The sequence below is a fragment of the Chrysochloris asiatica genome, unplaced genomic scaffold (assembly GCF_000296735.1).
Source record: "Chrysochloris asiatica unplaced genomic scaffold, ChrAsi1.0 scaffold00021, whole genome shotgun sequence".
Lineage (NCBI taxonomy): Eukaryota > Metazoa > Chordata > Mammalia > Afrosoricida > Chrysochloridae > Chrysochloris > Chrysochloris asiatica.
Genome location: NW_006408539.1, coordinates 22,793,848 through 22,817,414, shown reverse-complemented (window position 1 = coordinate 22,817,414; position 23,567 = coordinate 22,793,848). Strand labels below are relative to the sequence as shown.

General features: G+C 43.4%; 2 protein-coding genes across 2 annotated transcripts in view; one reads left to right on the top strand and one right to left on the bottom strand.

Annotated features, from left to right (window-relative positions):
* Positions 1 to 16,189, top strand: part of TMX3 (thioredoxin-related transmembrane protein 3) — a 50,893-nt gene extending 34,704 nt beyond the window's left edge. The window contains exons 9-16 of the mRNA XM_006837585.1: positions 1,920 to 1,986; positions 3,285 to 3,383; positions 5,582 to 5,639; positions 5,810 to 5,863; positions 6,178 to 6,234; positions 14,102 to 14,231; positions 15,157 to 15,225; positions 15,929 to 16,189. Of these exons, the coding sequence (XP_006837648.1) occupies positions 1,920 to 1,986; positions 3,285 to 3,383; positions 5,582 to 5,639; positions 5,810 to 5,863; positions 6,178 to 6,234; positions 14,102 to 14,231; positions 15,157 to 15,225; positions 15,929 to 16,189 (795 nt within the window). The remainder of the gene's footprint in view (positions 1 to 1,919; positions 1,987 to 3,284; positions 3,384 to 5,581; positions 5,640 to 5,809; positions 5,864 to 6,177; positions 6,235 to 14,101; positions 14,232 to 15,156; positions 15,226 to 15,928) is intronic.
* A 1,701-nt stretch (positions 16,190 to 17,890) lies between these two features.
* LOC102841668 (U3 small nucleolar ribonucleoprotein protein IMP3-like) overlaps positions 17,891 to 23,567 on the bottom strand; it is a 76,902-nt gene continuing 71,225 nt past the window's right edge. The window contains exon 2 of the mRNA XM_006837584.1: positions 17,891 to 17,896. Coding sequence (XP_006837647.1) covers positions 17,891 to 17,896 — 6 coding nt within the window. The remainder of the gene's footprint in view (positions 17,897 to 23,567) is intronic.

Here is a 23,567-nt window from a genome sequence, read left to right as displayed (position 1 = left end):
AATATTTAAAATTACTTTTCAAGCACCTGTGTGGATGAGCTGTCAAGAGCAGGTGAATAGATCAGAAATGTATGCTTGTTTCAAAGCCTGTTACCACTTTAAATGGCCACTTTGATGTGCTGTTCATTTCTTAGTGGTATTATAACCACATCTTTTGATTTTATTTTGTCTCTCCTGAGATGTCGACCTTCCTCCTTGTATTTTTAATCTCAGAATGTTTTTACTTTTTTGTTTTATCCTTGTTTTTATGTATTTATGCTTAGCTTTAGTCTTGCTAATTTCCTGTAGTAACCCTGCATGTATGTGTGTGTGTGTGTGTGTGTGTGTGTGTGTGCAGAAGGTGGCACCAACCACTGAGTCCGTTCTGGCAACTAGCAGCCCTCTGTGGGTTTTACAAGGATTGGCTTGTGTTTGAACCACAAGTCTTGTGGTTAGCAGTCCAGTGCTGGTCCTACAGCGCCACACCAGGACTCCAAAACTTGTATTTGTTGTTGTTTGGTGCTTTCAAGTCCATTAGTTAATCTAGACAAAGGGCATGTGAATAGTCATTGAACTTTTGTATGACTGACATTTCTAACTGAAAACTGAAGAACAAATTTTTGAAAACTTTATATTCTTGCTACAATGATCAGTATATTTTTGGAGATGAAGTAACCAATTTTAAGGGGAAAAAAAGGGGCACCGACCATTCCTCCCACAAGCCTCTGTGCTCAGGTGGATTCCATGATTCAGTGCGACGGCCACACAGAGCTCAGACACCACACTCACAGTTAGGGAACAGGTGAGAATGCTCGGTGAGAAATGCGCAGGGCACAGTTGTTCAGGTCCAGACAGCTTCCCCTCAGCCAGGCCTCTTTAGGTATGGCCAGGCTTATAAAGCCCCCTTAGGAAATCCACTGCACCATTCACCTCAGCCTGAAGACCCTCGGCTCTAGCTCCCTCACTGAAGTACCTGTAGGCCCCCCACTCTGCAGGCAGGCCTCCTGCCCAAGTCCCTCAGCCTGACGTGCTCCGTGGCCCAGGAAGCCCTCCCACGGCCGTCTCGTGCTCTGACTCTTGGTTCTGTTGCTGCTGTGGCTCCTCTCACTCCCCGTGTCAGCGTTCTGTCCCTGGTCCCGGAGTCCAGTGCACAGAGATCTCGGAGTCCAGGACGTGCTCCCCTCCTGCTGCTCATTTCATGGCAGTGAGTCAGTGCCCTCTCCTGCCCCTGAGGTGGATCAGTTTGTACCCACATTAGAGTGCCAAGTTTCTACATGTAACCCAGTTAGCAATCCCTCACAAGTGAATCATGCCATCCTAGCATCTTCTCCACCTTCCCGTACCCAGACTCATCAGGAAAAAGTCAGGTGGGGCTTACAGAGACTAAGGCTCCTGGACTTACCCAGTATTTCTCTTCTGCTCTATAAGGTCTACCGAAATGTCCCTGTAGTGAAGTAATCACAGTGCAGGTGTAAGAAGCACGTGTCTTCTCAATGAAGCCCACATTATTAACCTGCATTACAACCTGACCCTGTGACGTAGTTTAGTTTGCACTGCTCTCAGGTGGAAGCCCAGAGGCCAATCCTCACAGGCAGCTTGTGAGGATCCTGGTTTCCCAGGGAGGAAGTTACTGAGGAGCAGACAAGGTGAACTGTGATGGTTTGTGCACACAGACAGGAAGTGGTGGGGTGGACTGGGGCCCGACTCTGGGCCTCCCGTCTCTTCCCAGGTGTCTCTAAGGGATGCAGGGAGGAGAGGCCTCCCACGGGACCCTGGGATGAACGTGAGACCCTGTGCTCTTCAGTGCTTCCAGACTCTTCCAGGATGTTTCGCTTGTCTTTTTTCTCCCCTTGGCATCCTTTGATGCGTTTACAGTCATAGCTACACATTCAATGTTTTCCGTGATACAAGTTACTTATTGACACTTGTGATGTTTGCAGTCGGTGGTGCTGAGAGAGATGCCAGCTGTGCTTGTTTTCAAAGATGACACGTACTTCATTTATGATGGTGAGTCCCAGCATGTGAACTCCAGTGACACCTGTAAAGTTAAAATACTGTGTCTTTTATAGGACACAGGTGTTGGTAAAAGATTGAGCACAATGCTCTTACTGCTTAGCAGCGCATTGGGAGAAGGCCTCAAGAGGGCTGGCTTTTGTCTCAACTTCTGTTTTCCCATCTAGTGCTTCTTTTATTCTGAGTTTTGCCTGCAGAATTTGTTATATTGTTGTTATATTATTTGTCTTTTGGGGATGTGAACCCTATGTGATGACTGTACTTAAATGGTCCAGCCCCCCACATCTCCCTACAGCCCCCATATATCTATCTAGCCCCCCATCTCTCTCCAGCCCCCCACATCTCCCTACAGCCCCCATATATCTCTCTAGCCCCTCATCTCTCTTCAGCCCCCCACATCTTTCCAGCCCCCCACATATCTCTCCAGCTGTGTCTCTTCCATCACTGACACAAGAAACTACCCGCTGGCCATTGTTTCTTCATTGGCAGCAAACCCTTGACTTATTAAGACTATTTTTAATATGATAGCAACATACAGTGTGTAAAGGAGACCTGGTGTGGCACTATATAGTAAGCACTTGACTGCTAACTGCAAAGCTGGTGGCTCAAGCCTACCCCTTGGAAACTCCATACAGGGTCACTATGCATGGGAACCGGTCAACAACACCAGTGACAACTACAACAGCAATATTCCAGAACCTGCATTTCCCAGACTGCCCTGTGGTTCACTAGGGCAATGTAGGAAACTCACAAGGACCTTACACTTCATTTAGATCTTTAGTTCAGTGTAATTTGGGTGAAGTTAAAGAGCAAATCAGTTTTCCATTCAGCTAGGCATACACAGTTTATTTCATGGGTACTGTGGATAATTTGTGGAGAGCGGACAATTTGTTGTAACTGACCACACAAGCCACAGCCTCCACTCTCCAGAAAGCAACAGAGTTAGATGGGGTCCAGCGTCCATAACCTACCGCTCTGATGTGGATTGCAGTGGAGGGGCCTGGACAGGGATTGTCTTTTAAAAATGTAGAACAAAACTCTTTGAGTGTTTTAAACCCTGAAGCTCCACGTTCGTCGGCGCCCACATGACCAGTGGTGCCACACCAGACACTGGCTCTGTACGTCAGTCCGTCCTCTCGTACCACTGACTGTGCCTGGTGTGAATTACGAGACACGAGTGACAAGTGTCACCTTCTGTTTTTACATCAGACTTTATCCTCATGAAGCCAAGTTGTGACAGTTAGATGTTGGAAACTCACAGTCTGCCCTTCTCACCATGGCTTTGTGTTTAGAGTTTGAAGATGGTGACCTGGAGTCGTGGATCACCAGGGAGAGGTTTCAGAACTACCTCACCGTGGATGGCTTCCTCCTGTACGAGCTCGGAGACACAGGTGACAGTCACGTGCAGCTCTCCCATCACACAGGGTTGTTCAGTGAGCACTGGAGCCCCTGTGGTGTAGACAGTCTACTTACGCTCCACTTCTAAGCTGTCTTCCTTATTCCAGGCACAGATGCCACATCTGCCTTAGGAGAGGTTTAGTCAGAGAAGCCGTTTTATATATGGCTTTACAACAAGCTTTTGTTTTACTAACGACAAGGACAGCAGAAAGCCTAGATAATAAAGAAGGGACAGAAATAACCAAGAACTTACAGTAGGGCCTAACTTTGTACTAGGAGTTAGAATACAGCTCATAAGTTTTTGAGATCTGCTTTTACTTGGGAAGAAATAGGAATCAAATCAGCATGGTTTCTTACCATTCTAGGACTGGAATGGATAGGCTGAGGTCATGCTAGCCATTGTTCTCGTGGGAGAGCTTTCCTTTTTCCCTGACCCTCCTCTTTCCAAGGATGTTGTCGTTCTACCAATGACTCGTCCTTCCTGACAACCTGTCCAAAGTACCTGAGATCAAATCTCACCATTGTCACTTACAAGGAGCATTCCTTCTGGCTCCATGTTTTCCAAGACTGATGTGCTTATTCTTATGGAAATACATGGTACTTCAGCTTTCTTCACCAACGCCCGATTCACATACATCCATTTTCCTGCAGCAGCATCCAACATTTTGGCCGTAGAACCCTTTAGTACTACTACTCTGTGCTTGGATTTCTTCAATTCTTTCGGCTTAAGAAATGGGGAGCATGTTCTTCTAAGTCTGGCTCTGCACGTTCCCTGATGATACTTGACTTTGTCTACTTAAGCTCCCCTTTGCGTTCTTCTGTTCAGCTCTTTTACTTCCTCATTTAATGTAGTCACTTTAGCTTCTGAAGTTCAATAACTCAGGAGACATTTGAAAATTGAGGATACGCATAAAGTCCAAATACTAAGAAAATAGTAAATAAAACCATTTTTAAAAGGAAAATAATCATATGTACTCACCTTTATGATTGTTGGTGTGGTGCTGTAGGATAAGCATTTAGCTGCTAGCTGCAAGGTTAGCTGTTCAAACCTACCAGCTGCTCCTTGGACTCCCTGTCCAGGGTTGCTCTGACTCAGCAGCACTTAACAACAAGAGCACTTCATGTTTCAGCAGAGAGCCTGTCGAACTTAGATGTTTGTTAAATACGACGTCACAAGAAGCAGCATTAAAATGTGCAAATTATATTTGAAGATTCTTGAATTAAACCGAACCCAAATAGTCTGCCAATGTACAACTTTCGAGAAATGGCTGACCACCAGCCATCCCATTTTGGTAGACCTTTAAAACCGTTTTCATCTCGGTCCTGTCCTAAGCTCTTCCAGTGTTTGTGTGCATGTGATTTCATTCAGCTTTCCTTCCCTGGGGTGAGGTGACATTCAGTGAGGCTGTAGGCAATGGTCCTCCTCAGTCTCCTGCGGTTGGGGGCACTGCTAGTGTCCCTGCACCAGAAATGAATATGGTTTCACTCCAGTTAGTATGAAATAAATGTCAAGTGGTGCCTAGTAGTGTCCTGTGGAACTGAAGAGAACAGCTGTATCAGAATTGTTCTCTTGTTGTTGTATACCAGGAGTGGGGAACCTTCTTTCTCTAAGGGCCAGTTGGGAATTTATAACATTGACGGGACATACAAAATTATCTACTTAAAAATTAGCCTGCTATATTTGGTCAAACATTTCGTAATCTCACCTCTATTGTGATGGTTGGAAGTATAGATGCCTTGGCAAGATCAGATCAAATGATTTCTAGGGCCTTGTACAGCCCTCAGGCCAGACACCCCACCCTGTTGTTTACCTTCTTTAGAGCTGTAGTAATTCATTTAGCACACCATTTATCCCTGATGGCTTTCATTTTCTACAAAAGAGATTATTTAGGTAATTTGTAGGTTGTGTGAAAAGGGGGAAAAAATACAATTTGGGTATGTAAAGTTTCATAAATATTTACCATTATTTACATATTGGAGGTTTAGGTGGGTGGGTAATCCCTTATCATCTGCAGTTGACTTAACTCGTTGGTTCGTTGTATAGGCATAGATTGTACCAGAATGTAGTGATATAATTATTAGAGTTTAACTTGTACAGGGTACTCAGAGTAGACTCATACAGCAAAAATATGATTGAAAAGTGTGTTTGGTGAGTGTTCCTGACTGTGGACCCGGCATTTCTTCATTTCAGGAAAGCTCGTGGTAATTGCAGTTATTGATGAGAAAAACACGTCAGTGGAACATACAAGGTATAGTACCTTGAAATAGTTTGAAGCTTTAAACATCATCCGATTCAGACTGGGCAGGCTTCACATAAATGTTACGTGGTCTCTAACTTGCCCTGCAGCACCTAGATAAGGTAGTAGATACCTGTTTGCAGAAGAGGAGATGGCATTTTCATGTTTGTGTTCTTCTGCAGGTTAAAGTCAGTTATCCAGGAAGTTGCCCAGGATTACAAAGCCCACTTCCGCAGGTAGGTACTTGAGTTCTGAGCGCCCTCGGCCTGTGTTGATGTAATAAAGCATCAGGAATAGTGTTTTATGCTTTGAGAGGTGAGTCAGCGGGCTGAAGGAAATGATAGCATTTGCTAAATTGTATTCATGTGTATTTATAAATCAAAGCCTATAGAATTCATACTGTCTTCTCTAGTTATTGCATATGATTTGCATGTTAAATGTCTACAGTGTCGGTTACATGCTTAGTAAGCCTCAACACCCTGTTCCCATTCTGTGCAATATTTACTTTTTTTTTGTATTTACTCTGTTTCTTTTTTTTGTTGTTGGTTAGGGATTTTCACTTTGGCCATATGGATGGGAATGAATATATAAATAGCTTGCTGATGGAGTAAGTAAACTTCTAAATGCTATATACATTTTTAAATGCCTGTTCTAAGTAAGAAACAGAAGGACTAATAACTTAAAAACTGGTGTTATTCTGAGGTAGATATTCTAGTATTTAGTTTTCGAATTCAATATTTAAATTTTACTGATTTTTAATATTCTAGCTCAAAAACAAATTCTCATCATGGTTCAATGTCTATAGTAGGAAACTTGATTAATAAAACAATTAAAAAAAGATGCGCTACAGTTGAAACAGTGCCGAAAGGGAACTAGCATTGAAGGCTTACATAAGAAAACATGTGAGCGAAGTAAGCAGAGACTGTCTCATGGAACTAGAACAAGAAGAGCAGAATCAACACATCCTAGAGAAGCAGAAGGCAATAATAGATTTAAAAAACCAACATGAGGATAATGGAGAAAGACAATGAGTTAATAATCCATGTAATTGGTAAATTTCTAGCAAGGCGGACAAAGGTACAAGACCCTAATCACTTACAGTAGGAGTGAAACAAGGGCTTACAGCAGCTCCTGTGACCAGTGAAAGGTGAATGAATGAATAATGAAACACAGGAACAAATCTATGGTCATTTGACTGCACACACACAGAATGAAGCGATCCCTAGAAAACAGCAAACTCTGCAGCAGTAATCTTGTGTTGTATCCAGGGTTTATGAAGACCAGGAGGAGACTGGTCTGTCATCTTGTCCAGACCAGAACTCAGAACTTATTTTTGTAAAAATGTTAGAAAATATATATGTGTAATTCCTCCTCTGTCCCAAAGAATCATTCCAACACGGTTCCTTGAATTGCTCTGGTCCCAGTTTTGTTCTCATGAATCCATTTTCTATTCATTTCTGTTGGGTCTTTTCCTAACCTTTAGTTCCACTTCCCTTCCAGGACTGATATCACACTGTTGTCATTGCCGCACGTTTATTGTGGTGGTGGTTGTTGTTAGTGCTGTGGAGTCAGTTTTGACTCATAGCGACTCTGTATAGGGTTTCCAAGGAGTGACTGGGGGATTTGAACTGCCAAACTTGCAGTTAGCACCACACCAGGACTCCGTGTTGTTAGAGCATGTCTTACATTTAGATCAGAAATTCTGTGAGGGAGTCCCAGTAGTTGATAATTTAAACAATTCTCTCTGGTTCAGATAGCCACCAGAGTTAAAGAGCCAACTCGCTGTTCAGTGTAGGCAGGTGGTGCACAGAAGAAATTCTTGAGTAATGGAAAGTGTCCGTGAACCCTCTTTGTAGGCACATGTTTATAACTAGATGAGACTGAGCGTATAGTTACTAATGAAAAACAAGCCATTTTTCTTAGCCTGGACTCCTGGTGTGGTGTTACGGGATAAGCCCTAGACTGTGAACCATAAGATTGGCATTTCAAACCTACCAGCTGCTGCTCGGAAACCTTGTGCAGGGTCGCCATGTTGTAGCTGATTCGGCGGCAGTTAACGACAAGAAGCATAGATGTGATGTGGAGATTAATAAGTACTGTCACTTCAACAACTGGTGTGGCTGAAGTCCGTGTATTTTATTGAACCCTCTTAAGAAGAGAAAAACGGTTGTTGCAGGTTCCCAATGCTGTTGTAAATTACGTGAATAGTATTTTAATTTATGCAAGTAACTATTTTAATTTCTTAGATGGTGTAGAGCGATAAAAACAGTTTGCAAATTAAATACAGACCCTTGTCTGTGTGATCAGTAGCATCAAATTCATTTATAGTTAATGTGATATATGACTTAGTATTACTGAGACAAAATTGCTGATTTTAGTGAGAATATAATGAAGACTCTTAATCCGTACCCTCTGTAGAGCTTAATTTTTTTTTGTGGAGTATGATTCATTTCTTCGAGTCCTTTTTGTAATTGTTTCCACCAATCCTTTATTTTTTTTCACACTGCCATGATCTTCAAGTGGCACCACTCTGTCACATGTATGTTGACCTGACTTTGTTTTAATTTCTGATAATTCAGATATTACTTTTTGGCACCAACAAAGTTTCCAAACACAAAGTACTAAAATGAGAATCAAAAGCAAGAATTCAAACAGATCCTTGTACACCAATGTTTATTGTATAGCAGTAACCCACTGTAGTAACCAATTACCAGTACCCACTGTACCACTTGTAAGAAACTTGGCCAGTGAAAACCCTTAGGAGTAGCAGTGGAACACTGTCAGATGTAGTGCTAGAAGATGAGCCCCTCAGGGTGGAAGGCACTTAGAATAAGACTGGGAAAGAGCTGCCTTCTCAGAGGACAGTTGACCTCAATGACTTGGATGGAGCAAGGCTTTGGAGACCTTCTTTGGTGATGTTTCACAACTCAAAATGGAAAGAAACAGCTTCAGACATCTGTTAATAATCAGATGGTAGACGGTACAAACTGAACCTAAGAAACTTGGAAGTTGTCCAGAATGAAATGGAACACATAAAGTTTGACATCCTAGGCTTTAATCAACTGAAGTGAACTGATATTGGCCATTATGAATTGGACAGTCATGTGCTCTACTGTGTCATAATGACAAATTGAGGGATGGTATCACGTTCATTATCAAAAAGAGAACAAGTCAAGATCTATACTAAACTACAATTCTGTTGGTGGTGGTATATGCGGTGGAGTTGGTTCTGACTCACAGTGACCCTGCACAGGGTTTCTGAGGCTGTAAATCTTTACGGGAGCAGACAGGCTCATCTTTCTCCCATGGAATAGCTGGTAGTTTCGAACTGCTGACCTTGAGAACTGTTCGCAGCCTAATTCGTAACCAGTATGCTACCAGAGTGCCTTACAATTCTGTTAGTGATAGGTTAATATCCATACATACACCTGTGAGATGTGGGTAATGTGTTCAGTGTGGATTATGTGTTACTCATATTGTCAGGAGGGACCAGTCACTGGAGAAGGATATCATGTTTGATAAGGTGGAGGGGTCAGAGAAAAAAAGAAAGACCCCCAGCGAGATGGATTGGCCAAGTGGCAGCATCAGTGGGCTCAAGCATGGCAACAGTAGTGAGGTTGGCCCAGGACCGGGCAGTGTTTCGTTCTGTTGTACATAGGGTCGCTATGAGTCGGTACCAACTCAATGGTACCTAACAAAAACAACCACCAATGTTAATCATTTCAGGCTTAGCATGAACATTTAGAAATTTTATATAAATTATATGTAAGATGTATGTAATTAGCACTTTAGATCAGTTATCTCAAAAATATCATCATTGAGATGAGAATAAAAGGTGAATAATTGGGAAGAAAAGTAACACAATAAACAATAGTGCTGATTGCATAGCATTATTGTTAAGTGCCATCGAGTCAGTTCTGACTCAGCGACCTTAAATAGGGTTTCCAAGGAACAGCTGGTGGATATGAACCACCTACCCTGTGGTTAGCAGTTCGTCCTTACCCTGTAGCACCACCCCAGTGCTCTCTCTTAAGTAAAGGAGCTAAATCATTTCAGTGGGATAGTTATCCCAAGACTGACTTATGGGCTCTAATAAGAAGGTTTTGGTGGCTGCTATAGAATAAGATTGACTTGTTTTTCTTCTTTCACTTGTATTCTTAAGCAGAGTTTTAGTTAGCTGGTTTTGTCCTAATTTCATCAGCCTCATGGTAACTAGGAGCCCTTGGTGGCACTGTAGGATAAGCACTGGACTGCTAACCACATGGTTGGCAGTTCAAACTGCCAGCCACTTTGCAGGAGAATGATGAGGCTTTCTGCTTCTGTAAAGATTTACAGCCTCGGAAATCCAATACAGGGTCATTGTGAGTTGGATCCGAGTCCACAGCATCTGACAACGACTAGACCAGTTAATACAGCTGTTACTCAGATTTGCGCACTAACCATTCGTCCTACATGTGAATACATTGAAGGGTTTTCAGAAATCGTGCAACCTGAAATTGATCAACTATGTGGTCAAGATAGAATGATAATGGCTGGTGATTGGAATCTAATAGTTGAAAACCGAATAAGGAACAGTGGTTAGGAAATACGCCCTTCGTGCTAGAAACAACTCCGGGGAGCTCATGGTAAGAAATTTGCTAAACCAACAACTTAGTCATTTGAAATAAAATTTGTCATTAACATAAATGGTGACTGTGCACATCTGAGTTTACCAGATAGGTTCTACAAGAGTCAGATAGACTACATCTGTGGGAAGAGACAATCGAGACGCTCAATACTATCAACCAAAACTAGACCAGGGGCAGACTGGGTAACAGACTGTCAACTGCTCAGATGAAAGTTGAGGCTGAAGCTGAAGAAAATTAAAACAAGTCTATGAGAGCCAAACTATGAGTTTCATTTAACCTGAATTTAGAGACCATCTCAAGAACAGATTTGATACAATGTGACTGAAGGCCAGAAGACCATTGGGTGACTTCAGGAGCATCAAAGAAATTGCTTTAAGGGCTGAGGTACACCTAACACAAGCCCTGATATTTTCAGCTGCTTCATGTATGTGAAAGCTAGACAGTAAGACCGAAGAAGTGATATGTTTGTATGATGGTGTTGGTGAGAAGTATTAAAAGTACCATGGACTGCCAGAAAAACAAACAAATCTGTTTTGGAAAAAGTACTGCCAGAATGTTCCTTGAAGGGTGGTGAGACTTCGTGTCATGTACTTTGAGCATGTTGTCAGCAGGGACCAGTCCCTTGAGAAGGACATCAGGCTTGGTAAAACAGTCAACAGACAAAGCGTTCAGTGAGATGGATTGACGAAGTGGCTGCAACAACGAGCTACAACTATAACAATTATGTTGATGGCAGAAGGGAGCAGTCGCTGGAGAAGGATGCCATGTTTGGTAAGGTGGAGGGTCAGAGAAAAAGAGGAAGACCCCCCAGTAAGATGGACTGGCAAAGTGGCAGCATCGATGGACTCAAGCGTGGCAACAGTAGTGAGGTTGGCCCAGGATCGGGCAGGGTTTCGTTCTGCTGTGCATAAGGTTGCTATGAGCGGGTACTAACTTGATGGCACCTAACAACAACAACAGGACCGGGCAGTGTTTCCTTTCAAACCACAACATTCACAGCTGCCAAAAGATGGAAGCAACATAAATTCCATCAAGAGAGAAATTTACAAGGGAATGGGGACACGCAGACTGGACCTCTCCCAACCTTCTTTCTGACCGTGACTTCCACCTCTTGAGGCTTTTCAGCAAAGGATCCTGCTGAGTCCACTGAAGTTCTGATAAGAAAAACCTAATAGATAATAAACGGATATTGTAATCATTTGTTATAACCACAGTAGAAAAGTAATACATTAAATATGTTTTTTTAACTTGTTCTCTTGAAGGGTGAACATTTCAAAGATTATTTAACTAAAAGAAAATGCAAGACTTCACAAGCATATCAAGTGCTATCATAATGTTAGAACCATAGGAATGATTTCACTTTGGAATTAGTGAGTGGACATTTCTGTCTCTGGGAGAACAGAGACAATTCTGCTTTCTTCTGTCCCATGCATTTGAAAGGAATCTGACTGTCTTTAAAGAGATCTAGTTTATTGTCCATCATTATACAGTAGCTAAGGAGCCTTGGGGGCCCAGTGGGTTCACTGCTGGGCTGCTGTGCGGCTCACCAGATGCCTGCTAATCAAACCCACCAGCCACTCCAGTGGAGAAAGATAAGGCAGTCCACTTCCCTAAGGTTCAACAACCTCAGGACCCCTAGGGGCCAGGCCTGCTCTGTCCTAGGAGAGCACTCACTGTGAGTCGGAATCTACTCCCTGGTAGTGGGTTTGGTTGGGTTTTAAATGCAGTAACTTACAGAGCCCAAGGGAAGGAGACGTGGACGGAGCTTTGACACCAACGCCAGTGGAACATCCAGGGCAGTTCCCTTCTGGACCGTCCAGCCCAGCCCAAACTGATGTTTGTTGTAATACTAGTGGGAGGTCCTTATTGAGCTCTGAGCCTGGGCCCTCCACCAGACCAGCAGTCCGTGTGCATTATCTCATCCGAATTTGACAGTCACCCTCCAGGTGCAAGTCCTAGCTATTACTGTTTCCAGTTGATATAGATGAGGACATTGGCGTTTCTTAGACGAAACTCAAGGATGTTGGCTAATGTGCCCAAGGATGCCTTAGAGCAAGTGAGATGAGGAAGTCCAGGTCTCTGAACTAGAGTAACATTGCTAGTGGTGAGTAAGGGCAGTCACGTTGAAGAGGTGTTGATACCAAACATGGTTTTAGTTTGGACTGTATGCCTGGTATTCTTACAAGTTAAAATAACAGCATTGAACTGTTTGTAGTTTACGTTTTTCTCCAGACAGTAGATCTTGAGATAATAAATCTTTGTTCTATTAAATTATTTTGTGTTTGTTTTCTGTGAATCTATTTAATAGGATGCAATGAGATGTTACTTCCCCTCATTATTCCTTTTGGATTCTTGTGTTTTTTCAGGAAAGGTGTTTTTGTGTGAATTCTAGGTTCTTATCTATTCCACAACAAAGGAAGATATATTTTTATCTGTTTGTGACTCATGCATTACAATAACTGATAACTGAACAGCTGCGTATAGCTACTGGTTTTGGAGGCAAGACTAGCACTGAGTGTTTGTTTGTATTTGTATTTTTTAATTCTACAGTCAGCTGTTCTTCCCTGATAACATTGTAGAACGTACCACACTGATCCTAGTGATTTTCCAGTCTACAGTGACTATCTCTTGTGTGTTGGCCCAGCTGGTTTTGACAGGGCACATGTAGGTGTGGCTCCAGACTGCCACAAGCCCTCCGTGGTCCTTGGCCCTGGTGGAAACAGGAAGCCCAGCCACACGAGCACTTGAGGCACCTGGGAGCCCAGCATCCGGGCTCTGACGGGTCCACCTGTGACGTCACTGGGACAAGGCTGTGGGCAGAGGGAGGGGTACTGATCCTCAGAACAGTAGTGAGCAGCCCTTCCTCAGTATCTTAGGCGGTGATAGTAGAGGGTTTGAGGAGCCCTGCTGGCTCAGTGGTTTAATGCTTGGCTGCTAACTAGAGGGTTGGCAGTTCAAATCCACCTACATCTGTGGGAACAAGCCTTGGCAGTCTGCTCGGTCAGATTGCAGCCCAGCATGCCGGGCACCAGATCGACCCCCCTCCAAGGCACACAGCAGGAAGACGGTCACTGTGGGGTCATTTATTCAGGCCATCAACTTTTATACTTTGAATATGGACATATAAATAGCCATAGGCGGAATTAAGCTCCTTTTATCATTACACGAAGCTCTACCCCTGAAGGGACATTTGCAACAATGAAATGGTACATACTGGCCATGGCATGCCATTGTTCAGTCTCCAAGCAGAATCATGCATGTCATGGGGCACCTGGAGGAAAGGGATGGGGTGTCTAGTGGGAGTTAGAACATATGCCAGAGTGTTGAAAATATATTGCATAAAGAGTTGTGTGCCAAATGTTTAACTTGCATTTTCTCGTTTAATTTGTATAGCAAGAGTAGGTACTATTGCCCACTCCCTTCTTCCAGACTTCATAATTTTCAAAAGCCAAGTTACTTGCCTGCCAGTTGGTGATTTGAGCCCATCTTGTAGGACTGCAGGGAGATGGTGCCTGAGGACCCCTCTCCTGTGATATGGTTCTGTGTGACTGGCACTGAAAGTGCTTCAAGTCCGTTTGTGGTGAGGAACGATGCCACCCAGGAACTGATCCTCACTTTTAGCAGGGGGTATTCAGCTGTCTGCATTGTGGAGCGTATCAGAAGGTTTTTAGTATAATAATAATTGAAGTGCTTTTTAAATTGATGTGAACTTTGAAAATCTCTTCAGGTAGGCCAAGCTTTAGTGGCTCCCTTTGTCATAGTGGCTGAGCTGTAGTGTGAATTAGCAGAATATTTGGTGTTTGTATTTAAAGCATATTTTGATTTATGTGCGTTTGTTATTTTCAGTGAATTGATGGTCCCAACTGTAGTTGTTCTGAACACTTCAAATCAGCAATACTTTTTACTGGACAGACAGATTCAGAGTGCTAAGGACATGGTCCGGTTCATCGACAGCATTTTGAACGGCACCGTGGAAGTAAGTCATCCATTTCTTACTCACAGGGACGATGGGGAGCGGTAGAAAACGACTCCATGTGTCTCCTCGTGATTCTGCGCCGTCAGCTAGGGCCAGCATGGAGATCGAGGGAGGGTCCTGTCTGTCAGGAGCTGATGGAGGTGTGGGGGGCCAGGTGGAGGGTGATTGAAGGAGTTCCTGGTGCTCAGGCCTCAGGCCCGGGGAGCCCGCAGCACGCTGCCTTTTCCTGCCTGGAGCAGCCTGCTGGTCAGCATAGACCACTGGACTGTGGTGTCAGGTCGCAGCTGCTTCTAAGGTAAGTTCACTGAGAAGTGCGGCCTCCGTGGAAAGTGTCACATGCTGTCTGTAAGAGATGTCTCAGAACTAATGCCTACACGGCTTCCTTTGGTTTCCCTGTCAGCGTTACTGTGTCCTTTTCCAAATATGGTTCTGTAGCAGCTTCCCTACTCCGTATTAGAGGGTCATGCAATTCCATGAGTGGGTGACAGGAGACTGAATGGAAAAGATGAGACTTGGTGGCTTGGGTAGAGTTTGATGATTATACTGTGACGTTTGGTTTCACACAAACTTCTTGTGACTGACTCACTCACGCCGCAACAAGTCCTGCTACTTTGGGTCAAGGCCAAGAAATGGGAGGTGAGTGGCACTCAACCTGCCGCTGAATGGTGGAGTTTGTGATTCACAGGCTCACACATCAGGCCACGTTGGCTGCATGGCTGAGAGATGAAGGAACGCCATTGGGATGGTGGGTTTGCAGCAGGAGCGCCCCTCTCTGCCCCTCACTCGGTAGTGCTCCCTCACAGCTGTGTGTCCACAGCCAGGCAGGAGCGGGACTCAACTCCCACCTGCACTTGTTGAACTAGAACGTGGAATGAACAAGGAATTGTACTTCAGTAACATGGGTTTTTTTGTTGTTAAATTCAAGGCACAAGGAGGTGATAGCATCTTGCAGAGATTGAAAAGAATCGTGTTTGATGCCAGAACTACTGTGGTGGTGAGTAGTCATAGAATCAGGATGGACAGGAAGATTATAGGGCAGGAAAGACGGCCTCTTCAGCTTGCAGAATACTTCCTAGGCAGTACTTATATTAAACGTGCATTAATTACGTGGACGCTAAGATGACGAGAGATCCACCAACAATTCTCAATGTTTTAAACATGTAGGGATGTGGAAAGAAAGTCCTAGAGTGGCTCATGTCTCAGCTGCCAGCAACTGAACACACACATGTGTACACACACAACATGTATGTCTCCTGTAGGGCTTGTAGTTACACTACCAGTACCTGGTCACACACACACACAACATGTATGTTCTCCTACAGGGTCTGTAGTTACACTACTAGTGCCTGGTCACACACACATGCACATGCACACACACATGCACACACACACACACACACATGTATCTCCTACAGGCTCTGTAGTTAATAAGCAATAGTAACCATAATTCATTGGAACTAAAAGCCATCTTTTATTATTTTCATATTTTGTTTTGAGAACAGTTTAACTAAGTACTTGCTTGCAGTCTTTTGCTTCCCCGGGTTTTTCTATATATCACTGTGACTTAGAGATATACTAGAAATGAAAAGAGCCCAGGAATGGCGGTAAGAGATTGATGTCATGGTTTAAAATCCATTCGTGCCTTTGTGTGTGGGAATCTAACTGAGGAGAACCACGTTTCCATTCTCTGTCCACAGTCAATCTTCAAGAGCTCGCCGCTGATGGGCTGCTTCCTCTTTGGCCTGCCATTGGGTGTCATCAGTATCATGTGCTATGGCATCTACTCGGCTGACACAGACGGGGGCTACATAGAGGAGCAGTATGAACTCTCGAAAAGTGAAATGGAAAGCCAAGAGTTGACGGAAGAGAACCAAGAACAGCAGGAACCGAGTGGGGAAGCCTCAGCCATGCAGACGATGCACGAACCCAAAGATGCATCAGAAAAGAAGAAGGATTGAACCATCGTGGAAGACAACATCGGATAGGGGTTCTCGTTATTCAAAAGTCTATTTATTGAGTTGAGACATTTAATCATGATCCTGACGTGCGTGTTGCTAATACCGACTGCATGGATTAAAGGACTTCCACCATAAATGGGGCGGGGCTGGGGGTGGGGGATGTTTGGAGCAGAAAGATGGGGGGCAGGACTCAAACATGCAGGTGGAAATGAGACGGGACCAGAGTTTGTAGGTGTCACTTCACACGTCAGTCAGATTTGCATGTTTCTCTATCTGAATATTCGTGTCAACGTGAAGATTCTTGGGTAAAATATTGAAATTGGCCAATCAGGTAGACGATACATGTTCAACATAGGAAAAGAAAACCTCTACCCCCTGCTCATATATTTTGGATAAGATTTATATGGACAGAAATTAAGTCTTTAAAAAAAAAATTAGGCACTTTAAGAACTGATAATATTTTCACATCTCAAATGAAAGTTCTGAAGTTAATCAGTTTGGTTTTGTATAGCATAACCATCTTTATTTTCTGGTTATTTTCTAAACGAGAGAAAATGTTACTTTTTAATTTTATATTAAGTTGCATTGTGACAAAGTTTTCAGATGGCCTGTAGAGTGGATGAGAGTCTTATGCTTGATTGTGCTGTAAGTTGATGGACTTGGAAGAGTGCTTCACACATACCCCCGGGCTCCCTTTGTAGACACCGCAGTGTGTGTGTGTGTGTTGGGGGGAGGGTGACGGGGGGCGTTGGGTGAGGGGTGTGACAGGCCCTCCCACCAGCTCCGGCCAAGACAGCTCTGTGTTGTGTCTGTTTTATATATTGGGATTTCTTCTAAAATTTTCTTTGATAAAAAGCTGCTTCTGCTTTTTCAAAAGTAATATATATCATCCTCTTTATGGTAACTTATATTTCAGTGTGTGTGTTTGTGAGTGTATGTATGTGTATATATATCTGTATGTATATAGAAGCCTCACTGACCATAGCCTGCTAGGTAGTACTGCTGTATCTGTGTTCATAGGAGTAAATAGATCACATTGTCAGCATGTCCACCAATGAAAGTCATGCCCAGTGGAAAGAGATTTGCCAGGTATCTCCTCTGTCCACCCCCCAGCTCCATCACTCACGTCAACCAGTGTAATATGTTAGGAATTCCACCCCAAGTAGCGTGTACAGGGGGCTAGTTTTTCCTGTGACCTTATGGTGTGTTTACTGTAGATTGATTTTTTTTGTTTGTTCTTAGGCTTTTGTTGTAGCTGAGTTTAGAATTTGCTTAGGTGACTTTATTCGGTGGTTATTATTCCTTGGATAATTGACTTATCAATGTAAACGATTCCATTAAACATTTAAAAATGTTTACTTATTTAAGAATAGGTCATTGATGCTACTGATACTGAAGTCTTTTCGGACTTTTGATATTTCTGATGCCTTGCTGATCATGACTAAGCTGAAACTCCCGTACCTGAAGCACTAAGGAATTATTCAGTTATTGTTTTATTGCACCCATGTGGTCTGAGGGTTAGTGTTTATAGCTCAGTAGTCATGCTTATTGTTGGGGACCCCGTTATTTTAATAATGAGTCACAGAAATTCAAGAAATAGGGTGAGTGTTCCCAAGTGGAGACTGGAGACACACGTTCTTAGTTTGTCAGCTGGAATCCTAGAAGGTGGGTACCATGTTCCTGATGCTCACACTGCTACGCTCATTCCTGTGAGCGGAGGCAATGGCAGCAAGGGATCAGTGAGAGGGGTCTTCAGTGCTCGGAGAATCCCCTGCTTTCTCCCTTCGTGTTTCCCACTCTGAATGTGTGTCATCTGTGTGATTTTGTCTGTGGATGGAAGCACTCAAGCATCACCTCTAAATGGGAGTCCAAGGGACGGGGAGACTAAAGCTCAGATGGACAAAAGACAAACTCCGGGGAGCTTCTTGTGGTCTTGGAGACTTTCTCTGTCTGTAGGAATGCCTTGGTTCCCTGATACTCTCTTCACAAGCCTCTGCTGTTGGGTCTAAATGTGCGAGTCCTTTTAAAGTGTGATCCTTGGGAAAAAAAACACATGTAGGTAGTTTGTAAGTGAATATTTTCATTTCTTCCTCTTTGTGTGTAGACCACGGGCTGCTTAGCAGTTTCAACTGTTTACGTGTCTGCTTTTCCTGGCAGTCCGCCCTCAGAGCTTCCTACAGCCGCAGCTCTCTTCAGAACTCACACCTGCAGCCAACATCAGACCTCTAGTCACTGAATCCAGTGGGGGAACGTAGCTGCTGTAATTCACTAATAAATTAGTATTCTTATTGCATCTCAGGCACAGTAATGCCTGACCTTCAGTGAGGTGGTGTTTCACCTGCCCTTTCATTTGCAAAAGTTCTGTTTCTTCTACAGTTCCGAGTTCCGGATGCTTGCTGCTGAATCTGGACCTCAGAGTCCAGCTCCTTAGGCCCTATTTTAGAGAGGGGAATTGCTTGTTTTTCTGAAGTACCCTGTTCACCCTCAGGGCTCGCCTTCCTTGTGACCTTAGTGCATTGCAGGCTTTAGCATTTCTCTGGCTGATCTTATCTGGATCTTGTCTGAGGCATTTTGGGTCCATAATTACCCTTTTCTTCCTCACGTATGCTTCTCCCTGGCATCTGCCTAATTTCTGAGGTTGAAGAATGGGTATGTATTGTGGATCTACACGAGTAGGGGGCTAGCTACACGTTTTTTTAGTTTAGTGGACTTCTGTTGTCTTGAGATGTATTTAAGCGGACTCTTGGGTTTGGGGGTCTGGTTTTGCTTTTGCAAAAAAAATAACTGAATTGTTTTCATCATGGCTTCATATGACAAGGGAGGTGGGACGGAAAATTTGTCCTGTTTTTGTTATGCAGAAATTGTTCAGATCAGTGTGAACCATTAGGACTATCATTTGATTGGTAGGATTAAGATTTGCCATTTTATTTATGTTTGTATATTTGCTTCTTAATGTGTCTGAGTCTCAAGAGTGGGCAGTTCTTTGTTTTCCCCCTTTTTTTAATTTTGGACTCCATCAAGGGTTTTGAATGTGTATTACTTGTTGCGTTCATGATGTCCTGCCGATGGTACCAATTGTAAACCTTTGCTTTTGTAAAATAAATTCACTGAAAATGTGTCTTATTTTATTTTGACTCCTTTTTGTTTTTTTTGTGAAATAGTATTCTGTGCAGAGAGGACAGTTAAGACTACAAAGTGTTTTTTCCCTTTGAGTAAAATGTACTTCATTCATAGCAATAAAAACAGCATTTGTGAATTTAAATGGGTTTTTTAGACATTTGAACCTGATCTGATCCATTTAACACATCAAAAACCTAAGGTTCATAGGCTGGACATGTTTTAGAAGTGACGTATAAAGCCTGAGGTTTTCATTTTTCCCTCGCACTGCAGCGAGGGAAAGGCCTGCCTGTAGGCATGGCCAGGAAGCTGTCCTGAGTCATTCTGGATCCTGAGGAGTAACCTGTATCTTCCTTGATAAACATAACTGAGGTAGGTCTGAGGGTTCTGTGTGGCCACTGTAACGGGTCATGGAACCCCGTAGAGATGTGGAGAGTGCTGTGTGAGCAAGGGCTGGTAGAAGGGCCAGAGAGAAGGAGTGAGCCCGACCTCCGCCTAGGGCTGATGCTGATCGAGAGTCTCCTCCCCCTTGTGACGTCCCCTGAGGTCTGACACCACCGTGCACCCTCCTTTTGCAGAGGTGGGAGAACTGGGTTTGTGTCGTTCATCCACTACAGCACAGTGACCTGGGACACTCTGCCTGGTCCCCCGCCCTTGTCCATAAGAACAGACTGACACCTCCCGCGCTCGCTGCCTTTGTGTCTAAGCACCGTTTGGGGAAAGTGTATTACGAAAAAGCAGTGGTTTATACAAATAACCTGGTTTCAACGTTGTTACATATTTTATGCCGTGGGCATGCACTGAGTGCTCTCTAGCTCAGAATAACAGATGGCCATGCCCTAAAATGGTCTCATGTGCAAGCTGCTGAGGATGGGCTCCGTTTTATCGGTGAACTGGGGGACGACCACCTACCTGGGTTCGATTTCTTTCCTCATCACTTAGCCCTGCGCAGCGCAGGCTAATTCACAGAACCTCTCAGCTCTCAAGTGGCCTTACCTGTGCTTTGGGGAAGAACGCATCTGTCTCACTGGGCTGTGAGGATTGAGTGAGGCATGAGGCCAATATACAACAGTGACTGGCACCAAGAGATCAGGTGCTAACCAACTGTTGTCACTTAACCTGGTTCACTTTCTTCCATTTCCAGTACAAATTTACTCGTGTACTACAGCGAAGTCCTGGTGTGGTGCTGTGAGTTAATGCGCTGCACTGCAAAGCCAGTTTGAACTGCAAGGTGGGTGGATCAGGCTCACCAGCAGCTCGGAAACCCTATACAGGGTCGCTGTGGATCAGAACTGACATGACGGCACTTAACAACAACAATACTTCAGAGAAAGGTTAAACCATCAGGAATCAAATCCTAATGTTGTCATTTGCTTGGCTGTTTCCTAACAATGGAAGCCCTAACACTTTAGAGAGAAATGAAAAGGGACTATTAGTTTGAAATTAAACTTATGATTAGGTTCCCAAATATCTGAAAATCCCTTGGGTTTTGTGCTTTTAGTGAAAATATGTAAGCATGAAAAAACACTGCCATCGAGTCAATTCCAAGTTATAGCCATGTTATAGAGGATTTCTGAGGCTGTAAATCTTTTATGGAAGCAGTGGATTTGAACTACCAACCTTGCAGTTAGCCCAGCACCTAACCCATAGTACCATCAGGTTTCCTTAAGCATGAAAGGGTTTAAGTATTGAGTAGGATTATTGATGGATGTGTGTGTGAATAGTTTGATGGATAACACGTGTGAGTTAGACACATGTAGACTTAAGGGACACTAGAAAAGTTCTGAGTTTTATCCTGCATACCTTTGTGACTGCCTTCCTAGGCCCTTAGCTTCTCTCTCATGCTCTGTAAGCCGAAATGGTCTTGTGAACAACTCGTGTAAAAGCTAATTCACCAATGACTCCACCCAGACGTCTGCCTAGTGTCTCCTACCTACGTCTGAGGACAGTGCAGGGAGAGTGATGGCCTCAGCCCCAGCGGGGTGGTTGATTAGTTTTCTGTACATCAATCATTTTAACTTAACTTCATTCCAAGCTTCCAATTTTTCTGGTTTCTACCATTTTGCTTCTCAGAATGTATTGTTCAGTGTAGGATTATTGCTGGTTGTCAGGTCTTTGGGAAGAGGTGAGAAGGAAGCAGAAGAGGTCAGGTTTACTCTCCGCATCTGCACTGGTGGAGGGGGTGGGGGTAGGTGGGAGTGGGTGGTGGTGGTGGTGTGTGTGTGTGTTTATGTGTGTGTGTGTCACGCGGGTGGGAGGGTAGACAGTGAAGACAGCTCAGAACTGAAACGAAGGAAGGAGGATCAGAGGCACGGTGGGCTGTCCTGGGAGGTTCAGCGCTCACACTGAAAATACTCCAACACAAACCAGACAAGTTTTGGCGCCCAGTTTCTTTCAGAGACCAAGACAGTTTGGAAGTAAGCACTGAAGGCCCCCACTACGCCCATGCTTGGAACAGTCCCTTCTTTCTGCTAGAAAAAGCCAAGTTTCAGCCAATTTTAATATACTCAATTTTAACTATATAGATGAAACAATTATGTAGATGAACCTGGAAAAATATGTGCGTATAGTAGAAATTGTACACGTGCAAATCTTTCATGTGAATGTTTAATCACTTAACTGTGATCACACATTGATTTGTGTAACAGTGGTTTGTGCCATTAAAATTGTAAATACGTGTTTCATGCGATCTTTGGAAATGTTACCCCAAAACATAACCCTTTTAAAACTAGTGCATGGTTAGATTGTCATGGTGTTCCTGAAGAACATTCAATAGGTAAAATGGTTGACATTGTACTTGTAGGACTAATCTCTGTCTTCTGTGTTAAATGTATTCGCCTCCTCTTAATTCTTAACCTGGGCATCAGGGGCATTGCAAATCATTAATCAACATTATTGATGCTTTAAGTTTACATGACTTCTCAAAATATAATTTAATAATAATCGAGAGACTTGCAAACTCGGAAAGATTTTTGTAAGGATTTAAGTAAAAGATGTCACCCTTTTTTTCCCAAGGGATAATTTTGCAAAGACTAAAGACATTCATAAAACTCACCATGTATTTGACTCTCATTTTTCATTAAATACTGGAAAAAATACGATGTTCCAAACCATTTTCCCACAGCCATCTCTATTCAACCGGGTTCAGTAAGCCATTGCAGTTATCATACAGAACTCACACACTATACTCAGAGTTAGGGAGTTTATTAGGAAAGTTAATAGTTCGCAATTCAGGGTCAGAAATGTTCAAGACACAATTCTTGACATCAGTCAACTGCTGATAAATGCCCATAAGATACACCACTCCACCCTAAGTCTCAGCCTGAAGGCCACTTGTCTCTAGCAACATGGACCGGGAAACCCATGTTGCTAGAAACACTGGCCCTGATTTAAGTGCTTGGAGGTCCCCCACTCTACGAGGCAGCTTCCTGCCCAAAGTCATTCAGCATCACTTGCTCTATGGGCTGTGAAGTCCATAGCTTTGGATTTTGATTCTGCTCCTCTGCTCCTCTGTTGTAGCAGCTTTCTGTCCCTGGGTCGAGACGGTTCAATGCACAGGGGTCTTGGGGTCCAAAACCATGCTCCACTCCTGGCTCTTCTTTGATGGCAGTGAGATAGATTACAACCCTTCTGCTTCTGAGATGCTTCAGTTTAAACCCATGCTAGAGTGTCACGTTTTTACAATTAAAATGAAATCTACTCACATCCACAGCTGAATCCTGTCATCCTATCAGTATGTTCTCCCACCTTCTCTTATCCGACCCAGCGGGGCAGAAACACTTGGTGGGAGTTACAGGCTATGGCTAGAAGAGACATTGGATGATTCACTACCCCACAGATACCAATTTGCTAACTTTGTTTCTATGATTATATTAATCTCTTTCCCCCAAACTACCTGAACTGTCAGATATAACCAGATCTTTAAAAGGATAGAATTTCTATTAAATTCTATGCATAATATATGAGCATTAAATTGGTATTAAAGGAAAATTAACAATGATATATAGTATTTTGTACATGAAAGCACTTTTTTGAAGACCAGTGATTTGGAGATACAATTGCAATAGAATGTTCACTGATTTTGCAAGAAGAATTTATAAATTTTATATAGATCCTGAATTCTAGAATATAAAATTATGGTGGGTTATAAAATAAAATATTGTTTTTGTTGTTGTCAGGTGCCATCGAGTCAGAACCGACTCATAGTGACCCCATGCACAGCAGAACGAAACAATGTCCGATCCTGGGCCAACCTCACTAC